The sequence below is a fragment of the Coloeus monedula genome (genome assembly GCF_965178545.1).
Source record: "Coloeus monedula genome assembly, chromosome: 12".
NCBI classification, from domain to species: Eukaryota; Metazoa; Chordata; class Aves; order Passeriformes; family Corvidae; genus Coloeus; species Coloeus monedula.
The window spans coordinates 10,442,251-10,464,574 of record NC_138792.1 but is presented as its reverse complement, the minus strand read 5'-3'; the positions used below and the strand labels follow the sequence as shown (position 1 = coordinate 10,464,574).

The 22,324-nt window shown below is 36.2% G+C and overlaps 1 protein-coding gene across 4 annotated transcripts in view; it reads left to right on the top strand.

The window, feature by feature from the left end:
- Positions 1–22,324, top strand: part of STAG2 (STAG2 cohesin complex component) — a 108,467-nt gene that overhangs the window by 32,952 nt on the left and 53,191 nt on the right. For all 4 annotated transcript variants that reach the window (XM_082289482.1, XM_082289483.1, XM_082289484.1 and 1 more), the window contains exons 2-17: positions 3,349–3,493; positions 5,403–5,481; positions 6,603–6,764; positions 9,509–9,605; positions 10,873–10,949; positions 12,518–12,722; positions 14,995–15,146; positions 16,370–16,443; positions 16,558–16,681; positions 17,765–17,863; positions 17,959–18,038; positions 18,578–18,685; positions 19,549–19,660; positions 20,238–20,355; positions 21,078–21,181; positions 22,059–22,151. In XM_082289482.1, the coding sequence (XP_082145608.1) occupies positions 3,450–3,493; positions 5,403–5,481; positions 6,603–6,764; positions 9,509–9,605; positions 10,873–10,949; positions 12,518–12,722; positions 14,995–15,146; positions 16,370–16,443; positions 16,558–16,681; positions 17,765–17,863; positions 17,959–18,038; positions 18,578–18,685; positions 19,549–19,660; positions 20,238–20,355; positions 21,078–21,181; positions 22,059–22,151 (1,728 nt within the window). In that variant the 5' untranslated portion in view covers positions 3,349–3,449. The remainder of the gene's footprint in view (positions 1–3,348; positions 3,494–5,402; positions 5,482–6,602; positions 6,765–9,508; positions 9,606–10,872; positions 10,950–12,517; positions 12,723–14,994; positions 15,147–16,369; positions 16,444–16,557; positions 16,682–17,764; positions 17,864–17,958; positions 18,039–18,577; positions 18,686–19,548; positions 19,661–20,237; positions 20,356–21,077; positions 21,182–22,058; positions 22,152–22,324) is intronic.

Below are 22,324 nucleotides of genomic sequence, written 5' to 3'. Positions count from 1 at the left end.
TCTATGAACATGCCAAAAAAGAAACCCAAGAGCTGATTTTTATGACAATTCAGTTTAGAGCTAACGTCTTAGAGTTAACTTCTTAAAATTATCTGCTTATTAGAACACATGTAATAGATAAAGTAGACCTTCACTGTTTGGAATGACATCTGCAAGAATTTCACTTCTTTCTTTTCAGACTTCACTGTGATACATGAACTTGATATTTTTGAAAAGTTTTAGTAGGAAAATCATCCATATAAGCATCCTTTCTTAGTGACTTCCTGAACCACGTGCTTTGAATGAGTCATCTAGTGTGTGCATGAAGAAGACATGGCTGGCAGTAGTCTTGAATTTCCAGAAGGTGTTTAATGAGATGAAGGATCTTGGGGAATGACCAGTGTCACTCTTTTCCTATACCAAAACAAGAGAACATGACATGAAGTTGGAAAGTGATAAATTCAAGGCAAAGAATATGCCTTTTGATAGTACGGAATTTGACTGTTCTTGGGTGGAAGACCCTCCACTGAGTATCGAGTTAAAAAACTATTTGGAAATACTAATGGAAAAAATAAGGTGTTGTGAAGTATAGGGACAACCTCTCTGGCCAGCAAAATCCATGGACTACTTCTGGATGCCAGGAAGGTATTCAGGGAAACTTTGCTATAAAGAAAATAATGTTCTTCCTTGGGCAGCTTTGCTTGGCCACTGCTGGAGAGGGCTTGCTGTACTGGGTTGACCCTGCTGCCTGAGCATCAAAAGACCCTCTCACTCTGGGTGTATGTAAATCTTGTAAAATTATTCTTTACTAGGACAAGTGCAAGGGGTTTTTTGGTCATTGCTGGAACTTAAGCTTGACGCCTGAGATCCCTTACACTCTTCCTATGTACACCATTGCCAAGTATTCATCTCTATCTTCTGTTTTCCAGAATACCAGAATATGGTTGCATTCATGAGGGCTAAGTTTATTCTACCTTCAAGAAAAACAAAAAATATGAATCTTAGTAATTTAATACTTTAGCATCTAGCATGATATGTCTGTTCTGTTCTAGGAGGTGATTCTGACAAATGCCATGTTTTCTCTCACGTTTTGTGGTCTGTATCAAGATGAACAAGCAGTTCTGACAAAAAGTTCAAGTTGTTATAAATGGCGGACAGCTTGTTTTATTAGTAATTTATTTGGCTTGTTTGATGTAGAGAATAAGTACTCTAATAATTTGCCCATTCTTTTTCATAGTTTTGGGTTTTTTTTCTTTAAAGTATTTATGTGATTAAAAGAATTTGTTGAAACTTTTGCAAAATTTGGTAGGATGGTAGGTTTGGGTTTCATAAAAGGAGCCAGTTTGCATGTAAGGATCCCGATTGCCACTTTAGTAGATGTCTTGCCTCTCAACATGGAAAAATGTAAACTAGAACGAATCAAATACCAACACATTGATAGACAGGTTGAACTTGAAACTGGGCAGTGTGGTTTTTGAAGTTTGCATCTCTGCTTTGCACTGGGACTGAATCACAAGTATGCCTCAAAAAGAACTTGTGTGGATGTATATCTTTCTTCTTCGTTCTTTTTTTCTGTTCCCTCCTCCCTGTGCAGCTGAGCAGGTGCCAGCCTGATGACCAAGGCACTAAAGTGTCTTTTTTCCAAGTTTGAGTTTCTGTTTGGAATCGAAGTAAATATTAAGAGATAGATAAATACAAAATATATTTTAAAAATTCCAAAGTGTGGAGCTTTTCGATACATTAGCTTCTGAGCATGTCATTTCACAGGCAGCCTGGATGGTATAAGCAGCTTGCCACCAAAGGAGGGAATTTTACTCTTCTCTCCCCTGCTGGTGGCTATGCAGTCTTATGTTTCATGTGCCTTGACTGTGGGTATCTGCTGTTGAACCAGTTTAACTTGAGAATCTGGGGGAAAAATACTTGAGTTGTATTTTGCCCATTTTAGTGGGGAATGAAATTGGGTGATACTGAATTGGCAGAGCCTACAAAGGTGAATGGCTGGGCAGGGGTCGTTACCGTGCCTGGGACCATGGGTTGCTACAGAGAGTGTGAATTGGTCATGTGCTCACGTGGTGCCTTTGGAGAAGGGAGGAATGCAGTGACAGAGGGTGTTGCCATTCTGCAGCACGGTTTTATTGAAGCGTTTTATCTTCTGCTGTGTTTTGGATGGAACATGCTTTAGTAGTTGCAGACTGCCTTGAGATTGATCATCTTGAACCTCTTTGCCTTTGCTATTATTTATTTCCACTTTGGTTCTCTGCTTTTATGTAATTATGTGAAATGTAAAGAAAGAGACCCTAGTAAGTTCAGGGTTTATGGTTTCTCTCATCTCTCTAAATCCTGGAAGCTACAGTGGCCCCTAGCATTCAGAATAAGTACTTGCAGGAGAAAACCTGTCCAGCCTCTCTGCCACACGCTCAATTGAAATGCAGTTTCTGGAGTAGTGCTACCAGACTTTGAGCAACATGTGCTTAGCATGCCAAAATTAAATCTTTTCCTTAAATACCTAATCACTCCAGAAAGCTGTAGAGTCACCAGACTGACAATGAAGGTTTTCCTCCTTGGTATTCTGTCTTTAAAATACCTGAACATCATGCTTTCTTAATTTCACCATGTAAAAGTTAGCCTGGGGATTTGAGTGACATAGAATATTTCAGCGTGGATGGCTAAAACTTGCTTTTGAAGTATCCAGGGAGATTCCCCCCCCCCCCCCCCCAACAAGAAAAATAAGAGAAAAAACAAAATTTATTATAATGAACTCTTAAGAATCTTGACAAATACTTCGAATGTTAAACCTGTTGTAAGTCTGGTTTATCAACTCTGGAAGACATGGAGTTGTGAAGCTGCTGGTTATAAGAACTTGTTGTAAGAGCTTATATTTATGGAAAACTACACGGAAGTTGGCAAATTGGAGATAACAAAGTTGCTGTATATAATATCCTTAAATGTACACATGTTGTGCTTCAAGTTCAACAAACTTTGTGGTTTGGTCAACTAGAATTACCCTAGTGTGTCAATGCTGGGCTCTGCTACTTGCCAGGTGTTAATGAAAACCATTCCAGTTTGCTCATCCTATTCAGAAAAAGTGGGTGGTGGTGTTTTGTTTTGGTGGTTGTTTTTGTTTGTTTGTGGGTTTTTTATTTTTGTTTGTTTGGGGTTTTTTAAGTGCTTCTGTATTTTTATTTTGCTGCAATGCTTTTACCATTTGTGGAGTCGCTTTGTAGTAGGATCATGGGAGGATCTTTAAACAGGAAAAAGCTTGGTTGGAAACAGAGGATGCTGTGATCTGCATTTTCTGTGTTTCCAACTCTTTTACCCTTCCATATGTGGAATAATTTTCACTGTATTTTTTGATTTATTTTATTCTAGAAGTTGTCTGCTACAAAGGAAGAAAGAAAAGTAAGCTTGCACTTCAGACTGCTTTTTGAATATCTTTCTAACACAGTGGTGTTCCAGAAGATGATAAAGAAATGATAGCAGCTCCAGAAATACCAACTGATTTTACTCTCCTTCAGTAAGTGCTTTAAGAATTTGTAGTTCCATTTGTAAATGTACTGTCTCTTTTTTGTGTTATGGTTTGCTTTCTCTTGGAAACAAGGAAACATAATAAAGGATAGTATTCTATATTCTTTTTCTATTGAGATGTTGATAAAGCATTGTTTTAATTTTTTCTTGAGTATTAATTCAGCAGTAACTTAAATAAGCTTTAAAAATATTCTTTAAAATCAGATTTTAAATCAAGTAGTTGAAATATTAGCCCTTAACTGTGCGGGTCACTTAATATTTAAAATATGTGATGCCAAGTGCTTTAGTTAAAGCCAAAGTAATGGCTTCCCTCAGCATAATTTCTTTGCTGTTTTTGACGTAATTTTAAGCATTTAGTCTTCCCACAATTTTAAAGAAACAGACATTTGAATTTCTGTCTTGGGGTAATTTCCAAGATTTAGAATTAGGTAGAGATTACACTTTTGGATAGAGAAGTAAAGTGATTATTTTAAGCAGACCAAAAGAATCCAGTTCATCCCCCTTTATTGTCAAGGGATTGGCATGAATACATTTCTCTAGACTGTTGAAATGGATTAACTTAGTTATGAAGTCTAAAAAGACACAAAGATGCAGTTTTGTATCAATGAGTTTGTGTGGGTGTTTTTTCTTTTCAGTGAGAAATAAAGATTAGAAATAAATTGGAAGATGGTTTAATATGAAATAATGTTTTTACAAATGTTTATAATGGTTTTGTACTCTGTGGGTACAGTTTATTGTTTAGTGGAGCGTTTGGAGTTTGTATTTAGTTCTTTCTGTGAAAATAAGAACATCTAGGAATATTTGAAGAAGAAATTTTTCCCATTTTTTTCCCTTCTTTCATTCCTCCTCCAGCGTTCTGATGGAGGCTTTTCCAGTCCATATCAGCTTACATAGTCAGCAAAACCAGACATGGCAGAATCCATGTCAAAAGTCAGCAAGCTCCTTTCAGACACTTGCAATAGTGAGAGACTGTAGGTTTCTGGAGTGTTTTAGAATGTTATAAATAAATCCATAGGAATGAGTCTCTGTGCCTCTGGTGATCTTTCTGATTGGTTTGTTAATTGAATCAGGAAGTGTGTATCAGTAAGATAGTAGCTGAAATTCATTGTTACTGCATCTGTGTGTTAAAACGAGGTCTAGGTAGCATCATTTAAGTTAAATTCTACAGGAAATGTAGAAATAGAGAATACACAAGCCAAGCATTCTCTGTTAATAATTCAGGTCATTTCACATACCATCTTCCTATCAAGTGTTGGCAATAAAGGATTTGTGTATCAATGCAGCATGTTTTACTGTGTAGGAAACCAAATAAATGAGTTTGTGTATTTAGTATGTTTTTACCTTATAAGCCTAAACAGAACTACAGCTTATCTTTTTGGTGAGGAAACCTGACATAAACTTATTTTCTGTACCTTTCAACATAAGTGCAAACCTCTTAATTATTTCCTAAGTTTCTAACAGCATGAAGAAATCTGTTGAGACGCTTTGGTTGTCAGGGAGAGTGATGCTTTTGGGGTTTTTTTTTTGCTGTTGGGTTTTTTCTCCTTCTCATTTTGTTTAAGTATTTGTGGCCGATATTTAAAGCTCTTTGCTTTTTGAGATGTTGTCATGTTTGTCACATGCCAAAGGCATGGTTCCCAGCCTGCTGCTATTTTCTACCTACCCTCAAATCTTTTAATCTTACTGTATGGCTTCCTTCACAGATACGTTGTTGAGAGGAGACAGGATAGGCTGCGAGTATGGGGATATGCTCTGTTCCTCAACAGCAGGCTTGCGAAAGAAACAGTTTCACTGTTGGTGTTGACTTACTGGACTGAGAGCATACTGTGATCTTATGTAGTATATTTAAGAATGTTTCTGATGAAATGTGTAAATGGTTTGTCTTTTCATCCTTGCAGGGAGTCTGAAACGCACTTCTCTTCCGATACAGACTTTGAGGATATTGAAGGAAAAAACCAAAAACAAGGCAAAGGCAAAGTATGTTCAGTCTTCAGGGATACTGAAACGTTTCTACTGTTATAAGTTGAAGAGCTTAGCACTTGCTTCGAAGTTGAATGAGCAAGGAATATTTTCTGAAAATGCTGCAAGTGTTCTGTGGCTAGAGTTCATATTTGTATTTGCATGGAAAGGCTTCATCTTGACTGTTTTCAGTGGTATTTTCTTAGTGCTCTGAAGGCATAAGGGAAGTAGAGAAGGAAAGGATAAGCTTTGATTTGATTGGTTTCTTGGCATATTTTCCATCCTATACTTAAATTCATCACGATTTCTGTGTCTTTTAATTTGAAAAGTGAACAGAAACCAATTATGCTGTTAAAAGGGGTTTTTTTAACGGGTTGCAGACAGGAGGTTACAGTAGTGGAGTGGGAGGTCTAAACCCAGTTCCCAGCCCTTCTCTCCCTTCCTTGGACAGTTGTCCTCCCCATGTGCCTCTCACTGGCTTCACACCCACCATGTGTGGCTCCTTCCCTGCTGAGTGCTGGCCTGGACTGTGACCCCTCATTGGACACCCCATGTGCCTGTACCAGTGCAGAGCACCTGGCTATTGAGAGGTGGTGATAGATTGTGCACAATGGTCATGTAATTTGTACTTAATGTTTTTCTTTCTGTAAGTCATACTTGATTTGAGAAATCAAATACGAGGACACCTGTCCGCTCTTCCTCACCCCCACTTGCAAATGTATGTTCATATGAAAAAACAAAAGGTTAATGAATTGCAGAGGAGACTTTGTGATGTTTTAAGGGAATCACCTTAGCTGTTTTAAAGGAAATACATATAATCTGTTTTACAATTTAAACACAAGAAAGATCTGTGTTATACGCTATCACTAATCACATTTTTAGTTGCTAAAAGATTTTAAATGAGGGAAGGAGGAAGGGGAACCTGCGGAGTTCTTGCTGGTCTTTGTATCACTTAGGATCTGCTGTTCTCAACTTTTGAGTTTATGTATATATATACACACACACATATATATGTAAAATATTTAAAAAATATGGTTGCTGAAAATCAAAGGCCTTGTCTATATTTGTTATGGTATGGATAGTGATTTCTTTAATACTTCATAGTAATTAAGTAAAACCTCTTGTGTGTGTGATTGCAGACCTGTAAAAAAGGAAAAAAAGGACCAGCAGAGAAGGGGAAAAGTGGAAACGGAGGAGGGAAACCTGGTGGTCCAAATCGGATGAATGGACATCACCAACAGAATGGTGTGGAAAACATGATGCTGTTTGAAGTAGTTAAAATGGGCAAGAGTGCTATGCAGGTAAGACCTGGGATATCTCTATGACTTGGATGTAGATACAATTTAAATATAACAGTATTTTCCTCTACATGCAGTTTAATCAAATGAAATCTCAAGTAATTTTTTCCTTCAATTTGCTAGTTTTACTTGTATATAAAGATCAAAATAAAGTGGTTTTTCTTTGTTGATGTTTGAATTTGAATAAACTGATTTTTCATTTTAAAATGTTATTCATGAGTAATTACATACATAATGAATAAATTCATACTATGATTCAAAGTAAGTTTTTGTATCTGGAATGAAAAAAGGTTGTTTTGGATTGCATGACTTTAAAGTTCTTTTTGTGTGGTGGTAACTAAATACAAATGTGGTTCAGACTTACCGTTGTCATAGAACTTAGTGAGAATCTGTAGTTTTTACTTGCATCCAGACCTTAGGTTATCTGAAAATAAATAGCTGCTTCTCTTCTTGCACCCAAAGTAAAATCACTAGCTACAACTTAAGAGCTCCTCTTTAAATTTCCTGACCCGAATTCCAGCCAATTACAGTGTAGCAATGTACTCTGGCCAAGTCAACTTAGGGGGAATTTAACCTGTTCAAGTATCTACGTTAGGCACTCTCTGCACTGCATTTACTTACAGGACTGAAGTCAGACTATTAAGAAATACTGCTCTGTTTTTGCTGGGTTTTTTAAAAAGTGTTTGCTTGTCTGTAGGTCTCCCAGTCAAGATAGGGTTAGAGTGTAATAAAGTGTAAGCCTGTCAGCCATGAAGCTTTCCTGCTGACTCACTCCTGTGACTCCTTGGCATTGTGGAAGAAAGACTATCTTTGGGATTGGAAGTCTGGAGTTTACAGCTCCTGTAACACACATGCAGGAAGCTGGGTCGCTGTGCAGTCGTCTCAAGGTTTGCAGGCTCCTGCATTACAGCTGGGAACAAGAACACATGACTTTGATGTATTTGCACGGAGAAATTCTGATACTCCCGTCATTTGTTTTGCTCGATTTCAAAGTGGATGGAAAAACAATACTTCTCTAACTGTTGCTCTGTGTGCAACTTTTTCAGCCAGTTATCAGTAATTGTATCTTCATGACATTTTAGCTGTTTAAAATGATATACAGTCAAAATATTTTGCTTTCCAAGGGTGAAATGGACCTTTGCCAGCTCTGATTACTGTCTTGAATTGGGAAATTGTTACCTGAATCTTTGTCAATTTTTTAAAATTAGGAAAAAAAAAATTCTCAAATTATTTCTAAAATAAAGTCCATTTCAGCAGTCAGAGTACAAAGTTTTCTCCATGGCCCTCAGCGTTTGCTTATCTGGAAAAATTTTGGTAATAATTTTAAGTGAATTATTTTATTTTAAATTCTATTCTGTACCTTCTGAATTAGTTGACAAGGTGGTGTTAAGTCATAAGTTGGACTCGATGACCCCAAAGGTCTTTTCCAACCTAATCCATTCTGTGATTCTGTGAATTAGTGTCTGTTCTCTGGGAATAAGAGGTGGTTCATTCACAGAGACAAAACACTTCAAGAGACGACTGTTTTGCTGGAGCTTCTTTAAATTGAATAGATTCTGAAAACAAAACTACCTAATTGAAATATTTATTGCATTCCTATCATTCTTCAGTTCTTGCATGGTGACCTTCTTTAGAAGCCAAATTTAAGATGTTTTCTTCATATTTCATCCCTCCCTTTAGGTCAATCCCCTCAGTTCTAGTTCACAGATTCTATTCTTACTGGAAAGACCATGACAGTTTCACTTTGAGTTTTTCATACTTTTTGTCTTGCTGACAGAAGTTGAAGTTGTGCATCACACTGTACACAATCTGAGATTCGGGGAAAAGGGATTTAGCTGTATCTCTGTTCAGATGTTTTTCTCAACGGCAGTATGTTCTATTTGTCCTCGCAGCAATATTGCCTGTGAGGGTGAGCACTGAGAATACAGACAGGAAGCTTTGGAGATGCTTCATAGTCCAACTGTCTTTGAAATTCGGAATTATTCCATCATTTAGGGAAGGGTATGAACGTATTAAAAAAGGTCAGACCCGAGTGAGTCTCTTGTACCTGTGTTAATAAAATTGTGTGATTCTGTGCTTTTATGACCTTGGCAGTAGATGGTTTGTACTCTACAAATGGATGGTTAAAACATAATTGCAGGTAAATTCTGTTTTCTCAAAATGATTATCACAGGTTTAATTGCTTCACATTAAGGTTTTTTTTAATAAAACATGCTTGTTCCTATTTGGCTTAGTGACTACAGAGTAATTAATATCCACGGAGTGTAGGGCAGTGCTGTTGATCCTGTTACAGCAAACGTGGTTGAAGCAAATTCATCAAAGAGGCACATTTTTTAAAGAGTATAGGGAGCTGTAGCTGTTTGAATTGAATGCACAAATAGTATCTTCAGAGAAGTGTCAATAGTTTGGCAGAGCAGGAGGAGGGTGTAAATAAAAAACGTGATTCTGTAAAATACCCCAATTATTTTTGTATTCTTCCTCCAAAAACGTTACTGTAGGAGTATATGGTATTCCTGTGCTTTATGTTTAGGTGTCAGTTTTGTACTGGTATATGTTTATAGAATAAAATGAGTTCTTGAGAACTTAAGACAGTAAAAGATTATTTAAACATTTAGTTCTGTATTAATCAAAAAAGAGGGTTCAAATTACTTAAGGGATGAAGAACCACCACTTACTGGAAAGCAGTTAAGTGACAACGTCTTCAATTTAAGAAAACTGAGCAGTGCCTTTTATTTGTTTTCTTTCAGTCTGTAGTGGATGACTGGATAGAGTCATACAAACATGACAGAGATATAGCACTTCTTGATCTCATTAACTTCTTTATTCAGTGTTCAGGCTGCAAAGGTAAGATACTGAAATGGTTACTCATCCATTTAAGTAATATTATAATATGATTCTCAATCTTTGCTTTCATACTACTGATGCTGTAGAACTGTTTCATCCCACAGCTAATTTACATTATCAAGTTCTTGGAGTTAAATGACTCTTTCCGAAGGTGGGAGCAGGAAGTTTAGAAATATTGTACTGTAGCTTAAAGTGTTGATTAAGCCTTTTTGTATTTACAGTGGATAGAAGTCAGTACTGGTACTTAACGTGTGCTTCATCTTCCTCTGTTCCTGCTATTATTTCAGAAAACCATCTCTCCTAACACTGATAGTTCAGCTTGTTCACTCTTGAAATTCTAATTTGGATGTACCTGTTTCTTTATGTTGATTGTTTTAAGAATGCTTCATAGCTTTTGTAGATATGCTTGTTTTAAAAGATATTATGGACAACTTCATGTTGCCTGTCTACAGTAAGACTGTGTTTCCATATTTTTTTTCTTTATTTTCTGACTTTTCTTTCTTCATTTCCGTGTCCTCCATTCTTTTACCTCACCTCCTTTTGAAGAGAAGGTAACTTGCCTTCCAGTGTCCCTATGCTTGATAGAGGAGGACTGGATGTAATTTGTTCTGCCCAAGTGTTTCTCTGTCCTGATAAAACCTTTAATGTGCGTAAATCTCTAGAAAGCTAACAGTGCTCCTCAGAGGTTATCTGCACTTTCAAGAGTAGTGACCTTTTGATTTTTGTTACAAGATAAGGCCACAGAATCTTTCAGTGCTTTCTGTGATGATCCTTGTCATGAATTTTGCAGTAAACTTTGGGAGGTCTAACAATTTGAGGCTAAGACAAATAGAAATTGCATGAAAGCACTCTGTTTATTGCAGTGCAGAAGGTAATAAGTAGCAGTACAGCTGTTCAGAAATGTCTTGCACCATTTAGAATATTGAGTCCAAAAAGGTCACTTCAGATGGTGTAATTGCTCGCTGATACAGAGGTCTGGCACAAGTATCTTTGACTTCCGAATATGAGTGAGTGAGTAAATTCTAGATGTGTATGTACATGCAAACACTTCTTGAAAAGAATAATAAACCCCACATATAAAAATGGTACTAAGTGCTTATTATACATGGATGCTAGAAGAAAAAATGTGAAATTTATTAAAAATATACATGTGTAATCAGTAGGTTAGGTGAAAATGGATTCTTTTTACATTGTAGCAGTAGGTATGTCATATGCCATCTACAGCTTTCATATTAACAGTGCTAATGACCTAATATCTAAATTGTAGGAGTTGTCACAGCAGAGATGTTCCGACATATGCAGAATTCTGAAATAATCCGAAAAATGACTGAAGAATTTGATGAGGTAAGTTAATGAAGTGCTGATTATGTATAATATTAATTTTTATTTTCTTTTTACTTGTCCTAATCTTGCTGCTTCACATTGCTAAACATTTATTTCAAGAATAAGGAGTTGCAGAAATTACAGGACTTTTATGAATGAAAATATTAAACTCTCTTATTTCACTGAATTTATAAAACCAGGAAGTAAAGCTCTGTGTGTATGCAACATATTTGATTAGTGGTTTAAGAAATCAATACTGACTTTCAGTTTTTAAATAGTGGGAACTCCTACTATGGTGGCACTATGGGGGATCCCTCCCTATCTTGATGTTTATGTAAGGCTTTAAATTCTCTCTTAAAGTGGTTGCTAAATTTATGTCTATGCACTCATTAATCTACAAATTGTGGGGATTTAAATTTGATTATTCTCCAGTTGAAGACTAATACTTTTCCTTGCATGGGGATTATGGCTTTTCTCCCTTTAAATTGTCACTTTCTGTTCCACAGAGCGTTGGGGTAAATGAGCTGTGTAGGGGGTTTTTTTGGTGGGTAATGGGTGGGGTTATTTTTGTTTTGTTTGTTTGTTGTAGTTTTTGTTTTGGGTTTTTTTTTTTGTTGGTTTGATTTGGTTTTGGTTTGGTTTTGGTTTTCCTGGGTTTGAGTGGTGTTCCTTTCATCTTGTGTTTCAGAGAACGTAAATGTAGCTTTAAAACCTCCTCCCCAAATTTGTGTAGTACAGAAATAATTCTCTCCACTGCCACCCCTCCAATAATTAAAAACATCCATAACTTAAACTGAGGGGAAAATGTAATATCTTTTTCTGTAAAAGGATTTTAGCATTCCTTAGAATTACCTCAATGCATAAATAGATTTGGTTGCTCTGAGGCAGTAGTTGTATAAAATTTGTAAAGCCACACCTGGGACTGTTGGTACTTGGGGTTTTTAATCACAGTCATGGTCACTTTTTTTGGTAACAGAATTGTAATGAACAGCTCTCAGATTTCTAATCCCTTTTCATAGATACTTTCTTTATTTTTCAATCTGTATTGTTGTTCAGCCTCTTAAAGAAACTATTCACAGAAGCACTGACACAAATGATTATTTTTTTCTCCCTGTCATTTTACCATCATTTGTAAAGGCTCCCATATCAGAAGAGGAACACATGTTTTTTATAGTCAAGGTGTTGTAGTAGGTAATTTTATGACTTCAGGAAGTTTCAGTCTGATATGTAAGCATTTCCCTGTAAACATTTTTATGATCCTCCTCTGACTGTTCCTAAACTTGTCACCTAACTGTCCAGGTGATGGTTCTAGTGTAATGAAGCAGATTTATAATGCATGTAATTTTTTTTGGTTTTGAGTCAAACAAGAAAGATAAACTAGTGGTTAGAATGTTGTCTTTGTGTTACAACAAGCCTCAGCTGCAAAGTATATGCATATTTATGGCATCATATTCTTCTGATGTATCATTTCTAAGGCCTTGGAGATTTTGGGTTTAAAGTTGTACCCATCTCTTCTTAATCTTTATTTAATGAAATAACTTTTAAGATGTTTGAAAGAGCTTCCTGTTTCCTTTTCTGTGTTTTAATAGGATAGTGGAGATTATCCACTAACTATGGCTGGCCCCCAGTGGAAGAAGTTCAAATCCAGTTTTTGTGAGTTCATTGGAGTACTCGTCCGACAATGTCAATATAGCATCATATATGATGAATATATGATGGATACTGTCATTTCACTGCTTACGGGGCTGTCAGACTCACAAGTCAGAGCGTTTCGGCACACTAGCACACTGGCAGGTCAGTGAATTATGTATTTATTTGGGTATTGCTTACGTTTAATGTTTTCTGTTGCACGGGACAGAATTACTCTGGTTAAACTTCTTGATACTCAACATTCAGCTTGTGTTTTATTGTGTGATACAGTTTTTATCTAATGCAACTTGCTTTGGGACAGCTTTTTATCTTGGATTTTTGGTACTGAAAAATACAGCACTATTTTAAAGCATTCTTTGCTAGCTTAATTTTTATTGGTACTTAGTTTTTATTGCCTTTAAGTCTAGTAGAAAAAGTAAATAGAAGCAAACTTTTCTGTTGATTCTACTAGTTTGTCTTTGGTCATAAATAAGGGTGTAAATCTTTTTAACCTCAAATGCAGTTGAACCTGTTCATGCTCTGCATTAAGTCAAAAAGAAGTTGTAGTTTATGTTGGATGCAATTTTTACTACAAACTTATTTTGTGCTACATATTGAGGCCATGGTGCAGTGTAAAGTAGCAGTTCCAGTCTTTGCATTAGAAATAATTTAAAAGAATTTTTTCGTCAGTAATACAGTCTCTAAATTTGTTTTATGTAATTGACCTTTTCACATAATTTTTTTCCCAATCTGTTAAATTGTAAAGAAATCCCTTATGAGTTAAGTACAGAGTGTTTCAAAGAAATATGTCTTTGTATGGACAAAGGATGAGCTTCTAGGATAAGTCCTAAACTTGCACTGATTATTGAGGAAGGATTGTGAATGGTATTGTGTGGCTGTCAGCTTATATGAGGTTATTGTAGCAATTTTACTTTGAACAAGGTAAATTCAGCCTTTACGTGGAATTGAGGTTTTGCCACACTGGAAATAATTATTGTTAGCTTCCCTGAACCTGGCTGATTTACAGCTGGCTTCAGTCCTGACTGTCCTGTCAGCCCTTCTATATCCGTGATAGTTTTCTTGAATTTACATTAGCACACTGCACATGGGGCTGCTGCTGCTGTGTGAGACTTCCACCAGCCAGGACATTTCTTACGGAGAGAGGAACAAAACCGTTTATTTCAGGAGAATTTCCAGATTCTGCTGTATTAGCAATTCTGACTGTTGTACTATATGACTAATACAAATTCTAGGTCTTAAATAGCAAGTTTTTATATAATTTTTTTTTTAATTTGAGCTGTGCCTGAATAAAAGTTGCAGAAATTGCCCTGTTGCATGTCAGTTTCTGTCACACAAAATATTTTTTTGTAGCCATATGTTTGCATTTGTTCACATCAGTATCAATTATGTTGGTTTTGTGTGTTCATCTTGAGTTTTACTGTTTGTATTGTTGAAGACTATTTTATACAGAAAAGAGTGCCAACAAAATCCTTGTGTCCATGTTTACTGGTACTTCTGGTAATTTTGGCTTCTGTGATTAGCTGAGACTTGTTCTTTAATCTTGATATCCTTTGAGATCACAGTGTGAAATGATATTTCCATATAACTGCATGTCTTTTAAGCCTTGCTCATCAGCTTTTTGCTGGTGGTACATGCACAAGAATTTTCTGTGTGTTCTCTGCCAGTGCAAGCCCTTTTATGCCTTGTTACAGGAGCTCACAAGATAAGCAAGTACACAATTGATCACCTTCTAGTGTCTGAAAATGGGGTATTATTTGTATGCACCCTTTTAAAAAGGGTTGATTTAAAAAGAAAAGCACACAAAAAATCCTGTGCAAGTGTATTTTATATTTTGCTTTTCTGTTTTCTGGGTTGTAGTTGGCTAATGTGCTTTCTCTGCTTTTGCTAATAAATGAATCTTTGAAAAACCTGCCCCTTGTGAAAATTAAATTGAGGGGAAAAGACTGGTGTGATATGGTGGCATTGGTTGTCTAAGACATTTCCTTTTCAAGAAAGAAACTTCTTGTATATTTAAGACTGAATGGTATCAGTCTAACTGACTCTGATAATGGAATTCTTTTAGTATTTCTTGAGCTATGTTTGTAAATTTTATATTCTGTCTTCATTTTGGGGAGGAAACATACCCTCTATCGCAATTCAACAGTAATAATTTGCTTATAATAAAAAGAATGCACATAACATTAAAGAAGCGACAAAAAAGAACAGAATAGCAGTGTTACATCTATTGTCTTGATAAATAATGATGCAGTGCTTGGTAAGACATTGCTCAAGTTTGTGTATCTAAAAATTTACAGTGACTATATTTTCATAAATACAGAAAGGATTGACAGGAAGAGGTGTCAAGATTTTTCTTCTAAGTTTTTTTTGATCAGGTAACCTTTTAAATAATCCTTATTCTTTTCACTTATTTTTGTAGCCATGAAACTGATGACTGCTTTAGTGAATGTGGCATTAAATCTAAGTATTAACATGGACAACACACAGCGGCAGTATGAAGCAGAACGAAATAAAATAATTGGGAAACGAGCTAATGATAGGCTGGAACTCTTACTACAGAAGAGAAAGGAGGTTAGTGCAACTCTAGATGGTATGCATATGATAAGTGTTCATAAATGACAGCGAATAATTAATTTTGTTCTGTAATTGGTTTTGGTAGTTATTAGTCTCTCTATTAATATTTAAAAAACTTTGAAAGGTGCTTCTTACTGTCGGGTTTTCTGTAAAAAGAAATAAATGTGGAGTCTTAAAAATAGTAGTGTTGTAGTAAGGTTGGTGAGAGAGACCGCAATCAGTAATAGATACAATTTTGTTGTGTTTCTCGATGATCTTCCTACACTGAGCTCAAATATGTACCAAGAATTACCATACATTGTCAGATTTTTGGCTTCTAGAAAAGACCTCTGTGATCTTGGAGCAAAATACTGCTTTTTATAATGATCTCAGCAGAAAGTGTGTTTAAAGGCTTTAGATAAGGCTTTTTTCATCTACAGAAAGCACTATCAAAATTGAAAATGCAGTCTACTTCTATTTTCTTTCTTTTGTGTAAAAGAGACTTGCTGATTCATTGCTGACAGTGTTGTCTTGTTGAAAGCCCTAATTGAATCAGGTTTCAGTTTTTACTTTTGGGGCAACTAGTGGTTTGGTTTCTGGGGGTTTTTTTGGTTTTTTTTTGAGTGGTGGTGTTTGCTTTCTTTTAGGTTTTTGTTTTTTAGACATCAGAAATAACTTTTTGATGATCAAAGGAAACATCTCACCTTTGCTCTTCAGCGTTTGTGCTGTTACCTGTTAAGGGTTTTTTTTTTTTCCTGACAGTTCAGACAAACTAACAGGTTTGTCTTCTGATCATCTCCCAAAGATCTTGCAGTTCGAGACTGATCTCTTAACCACCTATTCAATGCAGTTTTGTTAGATGTGTGTGCAGGGCCAGTCCTAGTGTGAGTAATGCAGAGATACATAAAAAAAGCACCGATATTACTAGAAAATGAAATCAGGTTTTCTTATAAATTAATTAAGAAGGACCTTTCAGAAACCCAAGATATCTTTGTTGCACTTGAAGAACTGTTTTCCAGTGGTCAGAATTACTAGAATTTGTATGCTGTGGTAGATACAATTTCTTAAATAATAGCATATTGTACTGGGAAAGAGATCTGTGAATATTTCTAAATCTATGAAAGGATTTAATGGTCACACTTAAAATGTTAAATATTAGTTTAGTTTGTCTAGCATCAGCACCATCTGATCTGACTGTAAAAGTGCTGCTCACTGTTTATATACTCTCCACATTCTTTCAGCTTCAAGAAAATCAGGATGAAATAGAAAACATGATGAATGCAATATTTAAAGGTGTTTTTGTGCATAGATACCGGTAAGTTTCTCTCAGTAAGTAATGTGTAGCACCATTAATCTATTCTGGAAGCTGTTGACAGGTTATTTCTGATTATTCATCTGTTTGAACTTACTGCCCCACTTCCCTCCACAGAGATGCAATTGCTGAAATAAGAGCCATCTGCATTGAGGAGATTGGAATATGGATGAAAATGTACAGTGATGCCTTTCTCAATGACAGCTACTTAAAATACGTGGGATGGACTATGCATGACAAGGTAAACTGCACTGAGCAAAAGGAGCAGAACCAAGAAGCAGAACTCCTTGGGTTTGGTTATTGATATTTCCAGACTAGGTTTGGATCTCTTAACTGTTTGAATTGGTCACTGCTTTCCTTATCACTCAGAAGTACTGGCATTTCAAAATATGTATAAGCCAGACTTGAATCTTTTGAATATTTTTAGAGAGTACATACAGATTTTTTTTAAGGAACTGTTATTTGTAGGCAAATGATCTTTTCTATTTATTTATTGCTGATGCAAACTTGTGATTCACAGTACTTAACTACTTCAAATTAATGCATGTGATATGGACAAATGTGGCCCTGTAGCCTGGCAGTTCTCTGTTTTGCCAAGTTAAGAAACTCTGTAGCATTCTCATCTAGCTGTAAAAAGCATGGGAAAAGCCCCCTTTTATGCTGGTGAGTGCCTCAAGCTGTATTTACCAACTACCACCTAGAGACTATTCTCTGCTCGGAGAGGTCAATAGATAGTTTACAAATACTCCCTGACTCATTGTTGAGTCAGCGCATTGCCTCAGTTCTTGCATTGGAAACTTTAAGCTATTGACTTTTAAGTGAAAGAAATGAGGGATGCTCAGTCTTGCTGTGCTGTTCATGGGCTTGGTGTAAAAACCCAATAACCTCTGACAGTGGGCGATAGAAACTGCTTGAGATCATCTATACCTTAAAACGTGTTCTCTGCTGAAGTAGATCTTGTATTTCAGGAGGAATATTTCTTCCATTATCTACTTAGTAATTCTGACTGCACAAGGGATGGTCATCAAAGATAGAAATATCTTGAGTGTTTACAAAGAATGAAACAGGTGTATTTTGATTTATGGAGATGGTAACTGCAGTAAGACCTTGGAGGTTTTTGTTTGGTTTTGTTGCTTCACTGCCTTGTTACAAACAAGGTTATATTCTTACGTCATTAGCATGATTATTGGTAGTATATTGTGACAGCATTTAATCTTTGTCTTTGAATTAATTCTGACTGTAAAAGAAACTTGTCTTGTATGACAGGAAGATCACATTTGTATCCTATACTTAACTTTTAATTCAGTTCTTAATTTTCTTTTAGCAAGGAGAAGTAAGACTCAAATGCCTAACTGCGTTGCAGGGGCTTTACTATAATAAGGAGCTTAATTCCAAATTGGAGCTCTTCACCAGTCGGTTCAAGGTTAGTGTAACTTCTTACTTCTGGTATATATGAATTTTTTTTAAGTTGCATTATATTTCTTTCCTCTTCAAAAATATTTTCTTTTGTGTTCTTAGGACAGAATTGTGTCTATGACTCTTGACAAAGAATATGATGTTGCAGTCCAAGCAATAAAATTACTCACTCTTGTTTTACAGTAAGTACATATATATTTCCTTATCTGACGTACAACACATACTGAAACTTGAGTGTTTCTCATCCCTGTGGGTGAGGCCAGCAGCATGATGCTTCAGATAATCTGAAGGCTATACAAATGTCTGTACATCTTGCACTCAAACAAAATGGAATTTCAAAAGTAATCTGTCTAGAACAGTGTTACTACCTATCTCCCACAGTTCAGTAGGTGTAGGGGAACTTTGAATTCAGCCTCATAGTTAAAAACTATCATGGAATGTTTGAAATGAGGAACACGGAATATGTTGAACGTTATGCGGTAGTTGAACTCTTGAGCGTAACCTTCTAGCAGTAGCTTGTACTTGATCATTATATTTTGTTCAGGAAGACTTTGGAACTAAGACTCTGAATTTTAGGATGATAAACTGAAGGAAAAGGTCTAGGTTCTCATTCATTTCCATCTCCCTCATTAGAGGTCATACTTTGTTGACTCAGCCTTTTTTGGTTTTTTCTTTCTTTCTTTCTTTCTTTTTCTTTCTTTCTTCCCATCCCTTCCCCTAGGAGTAGTGAAGAAGTTCTGACTGCAGAAGACTGTGAAAATGTCTACCACCTGGTTTATTCAGCTCATCGGCCAGTAGCAGTTGCCGCAGGGGAATTTCTTTATAAAAAGTAAGATGGAGAAATTACAGTTAACCTCTTGCTCCTATAGATTTTTGTGCATTTTGTGTGCATTAATACGATGATTCTTACTAGTTTTAATTAAGGAAAAAATGAATCATAAAGTGGCCTTAAGAAAGAGGAGAGAATGTAACATTACTGTATTTCCTGAATTGCTGTAGTTTTTCTAAATGGGAAATAGAGAGCAGTTTTGAAGGCTGCACTTTGAAAGCTTGTACCTTCAGGGAATATAATAAAAATGTTCCTATGTCTTCTCCTTTCCCATCCTTCCTGTAAAATGTCTTAAAATGCTTACATAGTTTGGGGCCTAAAACTTGGGTTTGCGTCATAATGAGTGTTTTCCCATTTGTAGTTCCTCCCCTGTGCCTGCCTCTTCCCCATTGTCCCATATGACCATTTCATAAAATATTTTTCATTTTAAAAAATCCACTAAAAATCCAACATGTGTCAGGTGTGTAGGAGAACAAAACAGAGTTTCCGTCTAATACTTATCAGACCTCCTTCCAGTATTTCCTAGCTGCTTTAAAGTCTCCTGTAGGGAGGATCAGAAAATACAATTTGCTAAGGCAGAGCATAGGACCTCAAGCACCTGCAATTATCACTGATGATTTTAAAGCATTTTGTTACAATTATACATTCCACTGGAAACAGTCAGTGGAATATCGACTCAGCATATATAAAACGCATATATGAAATGGTTCAAATGATGCTTGTCCCAAATTACTTCCTTTCAAAATAAAATGTGGAGCCAAGCAACAAGGTATTTAGTGCATAAAAACCAGATATCTTGATGTGAATTGACTATGGTGAAGGCAAGGAAGAAGAAACTTGTCAAGAAATAATTCTTCTTTTAGGCTTTTCAGCCGCAGAGATGCTGAAGATGATGGAATACTGAAAAGGAGGGGAAGACAAAGTCCAAATGCTAATCTTGTGAAGACATTAGTGTTTTTCTTTTTGGAAAGTGAAGTAAGTTGGGTTTCAGGGATATCCTTGTTTTTGTGGTGTGTGTGGGGTTTTTTTGTTGAGCTTTGTTCTAATTTTTTTCAGTTACATTTTGTTGTTGTTTTTCTTTTCCCCACTCATCGGTTAATAATGATCTGTCCTGGTTTTCCTGTTGTTTGAGCAACCTGGGGGTCAGAAGACTGTTTTGTGTGGTTGTGTTTATTTGAAGGGTCTGTCAGTACACAGTGTTGAGACAGGCTGCGAGTGCTACTCTGACAATCATGATGATGTATAAATGTAAAGAAGTTGTGATTTAACAGAGTTAAAAGGGGAGAGAGAAAAAAGCAGAAAAACCCAGCAACCTCTACCCACCTATCCCCCAAGTTCTGACAGATCTTGTAGCACTACTCCTTGTAGCTGTTGGTCTGGATTCATCTTTTTAAGTTAATTGGGGAAGAAAATCTTCATTTTAAACAGAGAGCTTGCAAAACTTGCTCTGTATTTTTGCCACAGGCAGGAGCCACGTGCGAGAAATACTCTTTATTATAGTTCTGTAATGAACTTCATTGCTGATAAAATACTTAATCTGTTCTCATTTTAGTTGCACGAACATGCTGCTTATCTTGTGGACAGCATGTGGGACTGTGCTACAGACCTCTTGAAGGACTGGGAATGTATGAACAGTCTTCTGCTGGAGGAGCCTCTCAATGGAGAAGAACGTAAGAGATTTTTGTAGATATTTGTTTATATTGCTGTGCAGTTTTTGTTAGGCTTGAAATAAGGAAAAAGATGTTTACATGTATTTTCTATGTTTCCATGACTATAAGTCACTAAGACCAATTATGAAATGTGAGGAAGAGTAGAAAGAGATCACCACGTGGTATGGAAGTGCGACACAAGAACAATGGTTAGAAGAAAAGAGAAGGAATTAGCGTGCAGTGTAGCCTTGTTGTTCCACAAGTTCAGGCTGCACTTTTGGCATTCGAGAAACTAAGTTGCTTGTGAAACTGGTTAATTTATTGTTACAAGTACCGTATGGAAAAATAGTATAATTTCTTTAATGTCAGTAGATCCAAACAAAACCCCTGACTTAATTCTGTAATTCTTAGGTCCTAGTAAATGGACCTCTGAAAAGTGGAAACGAAGTAAAATGATTATAAAACTTAATATTTATTCCATCTGTTTCTGTGACTCCTCCAGTGATATTCCCTCAATTTTTCAATATTTTCTGGTGTCGTTTTATACAGTACTTATTTTCTCTATCCCCTCTGCCACCCCCACCTCTGGAAATGAGCTGTTGGTCTACATGTCTGTCTTTTTGCCTTTAAAAAAAAAAACCCAAAAAAAAACCCCAAAGCCCAAGCAAAAACCCAAACATATTGTGATCCTTGTGGAAAGTGAAAAATAAGTTGTGTTTTAATGTCTGTTTCTTAAATTTCAGCTTTAACGGACAGACAGGAAAGCGCACTGATTGAAATAATGCTGTGTACAATTCGGCAAGCGGCTGAATGTCATCCTCCTGTGGGAAGAGGAACAGGGAAAAGGGTAGGAAGCAAAAAACTACTCATCCAGAGATGTGGGAATGGCTCTGTGGGGCCAGTGTGGGAAGAAGGAAAAGATAGGAGGCTGTTGCTGCTGAAGGGACTGAGATAGGAGATTCAGCTTTGGTCTCCACAGCCTCCATTTATCTGACTACCCTGGCTAGTTTGCTTTTTCTGAATGTTGGCATGTGCTTAGTACTGTTCGAACTACTGCATTTGTTTGTACTATTGAAGGTAATAAAATTTGATTTTGGAAACAGTGTTGGTTTGAAAGGAGGACAAGAATCAATGTTTGGGAAAAGCTAAGACTATTTTCAGTGTGAAAGAGCAGAATGAGGGAAAGGAAAATACACTCCATAGTCTCTTGGAAGAAGGCCAGTCCACCGACTGGCTTTTCTGTGATTATACAGAGTTTAGACAGCCTCTTTTACTGAGGCATTAAGCAGTCTTCTCTCAAGACTGGTGCATCTTTTTGGTAAGAAACCCATTTAATTACAGGTTGAAAGCTTGTAGGAAGATAGGTTTGACAAATTAATTGAGTAAGTATCACTAAAAGTTCTAAGCTGAAGGGGTTCCCATTCTTACATTGTCATTCCAGTCATGTTATTTTGTTGCAGGAAAGGTAAACCTTTTGTTATAGGTTATCACTTCTGTTTTCAAGATAATCTTAATAGTGTTAGTCCTAACTTTGAATTGCGTTTTTTGAATGCTGAATTATTGTTTTTTTCTTTTTATTTTAATTGCACGCTTCCCTCCTGCTTTACGTTGATATTTTACAGTGATTTTAGAGGTCCATGTACCTAATCATCATTTCATTAATGATAATGAAACTTTGCACCAGAACTTTTAGTTGTAAAATCCTCACAATACCAATATTTTAGGTGCTGACAGCAAAGGAGAAGAAAACCCAGTTGGATGACAGGACAAAAATCACTGAGCTTTTTGCGGTGGCGCTTCCTCAGTTGCTAGCAAAGGTAGGTTTAATTTCATTTCTCACTGATGGATTGTTGTTGATTGTTTACAAATATATTTCTGTAATTAATGATACAACTTGCCACGAGTTTTATTGTTTTTTTCTTACTAATCTTCGTTTGTATTTACTTGTTCTATAATGAATTATGTTGTCCAAGACTTTTTCATCTAAACT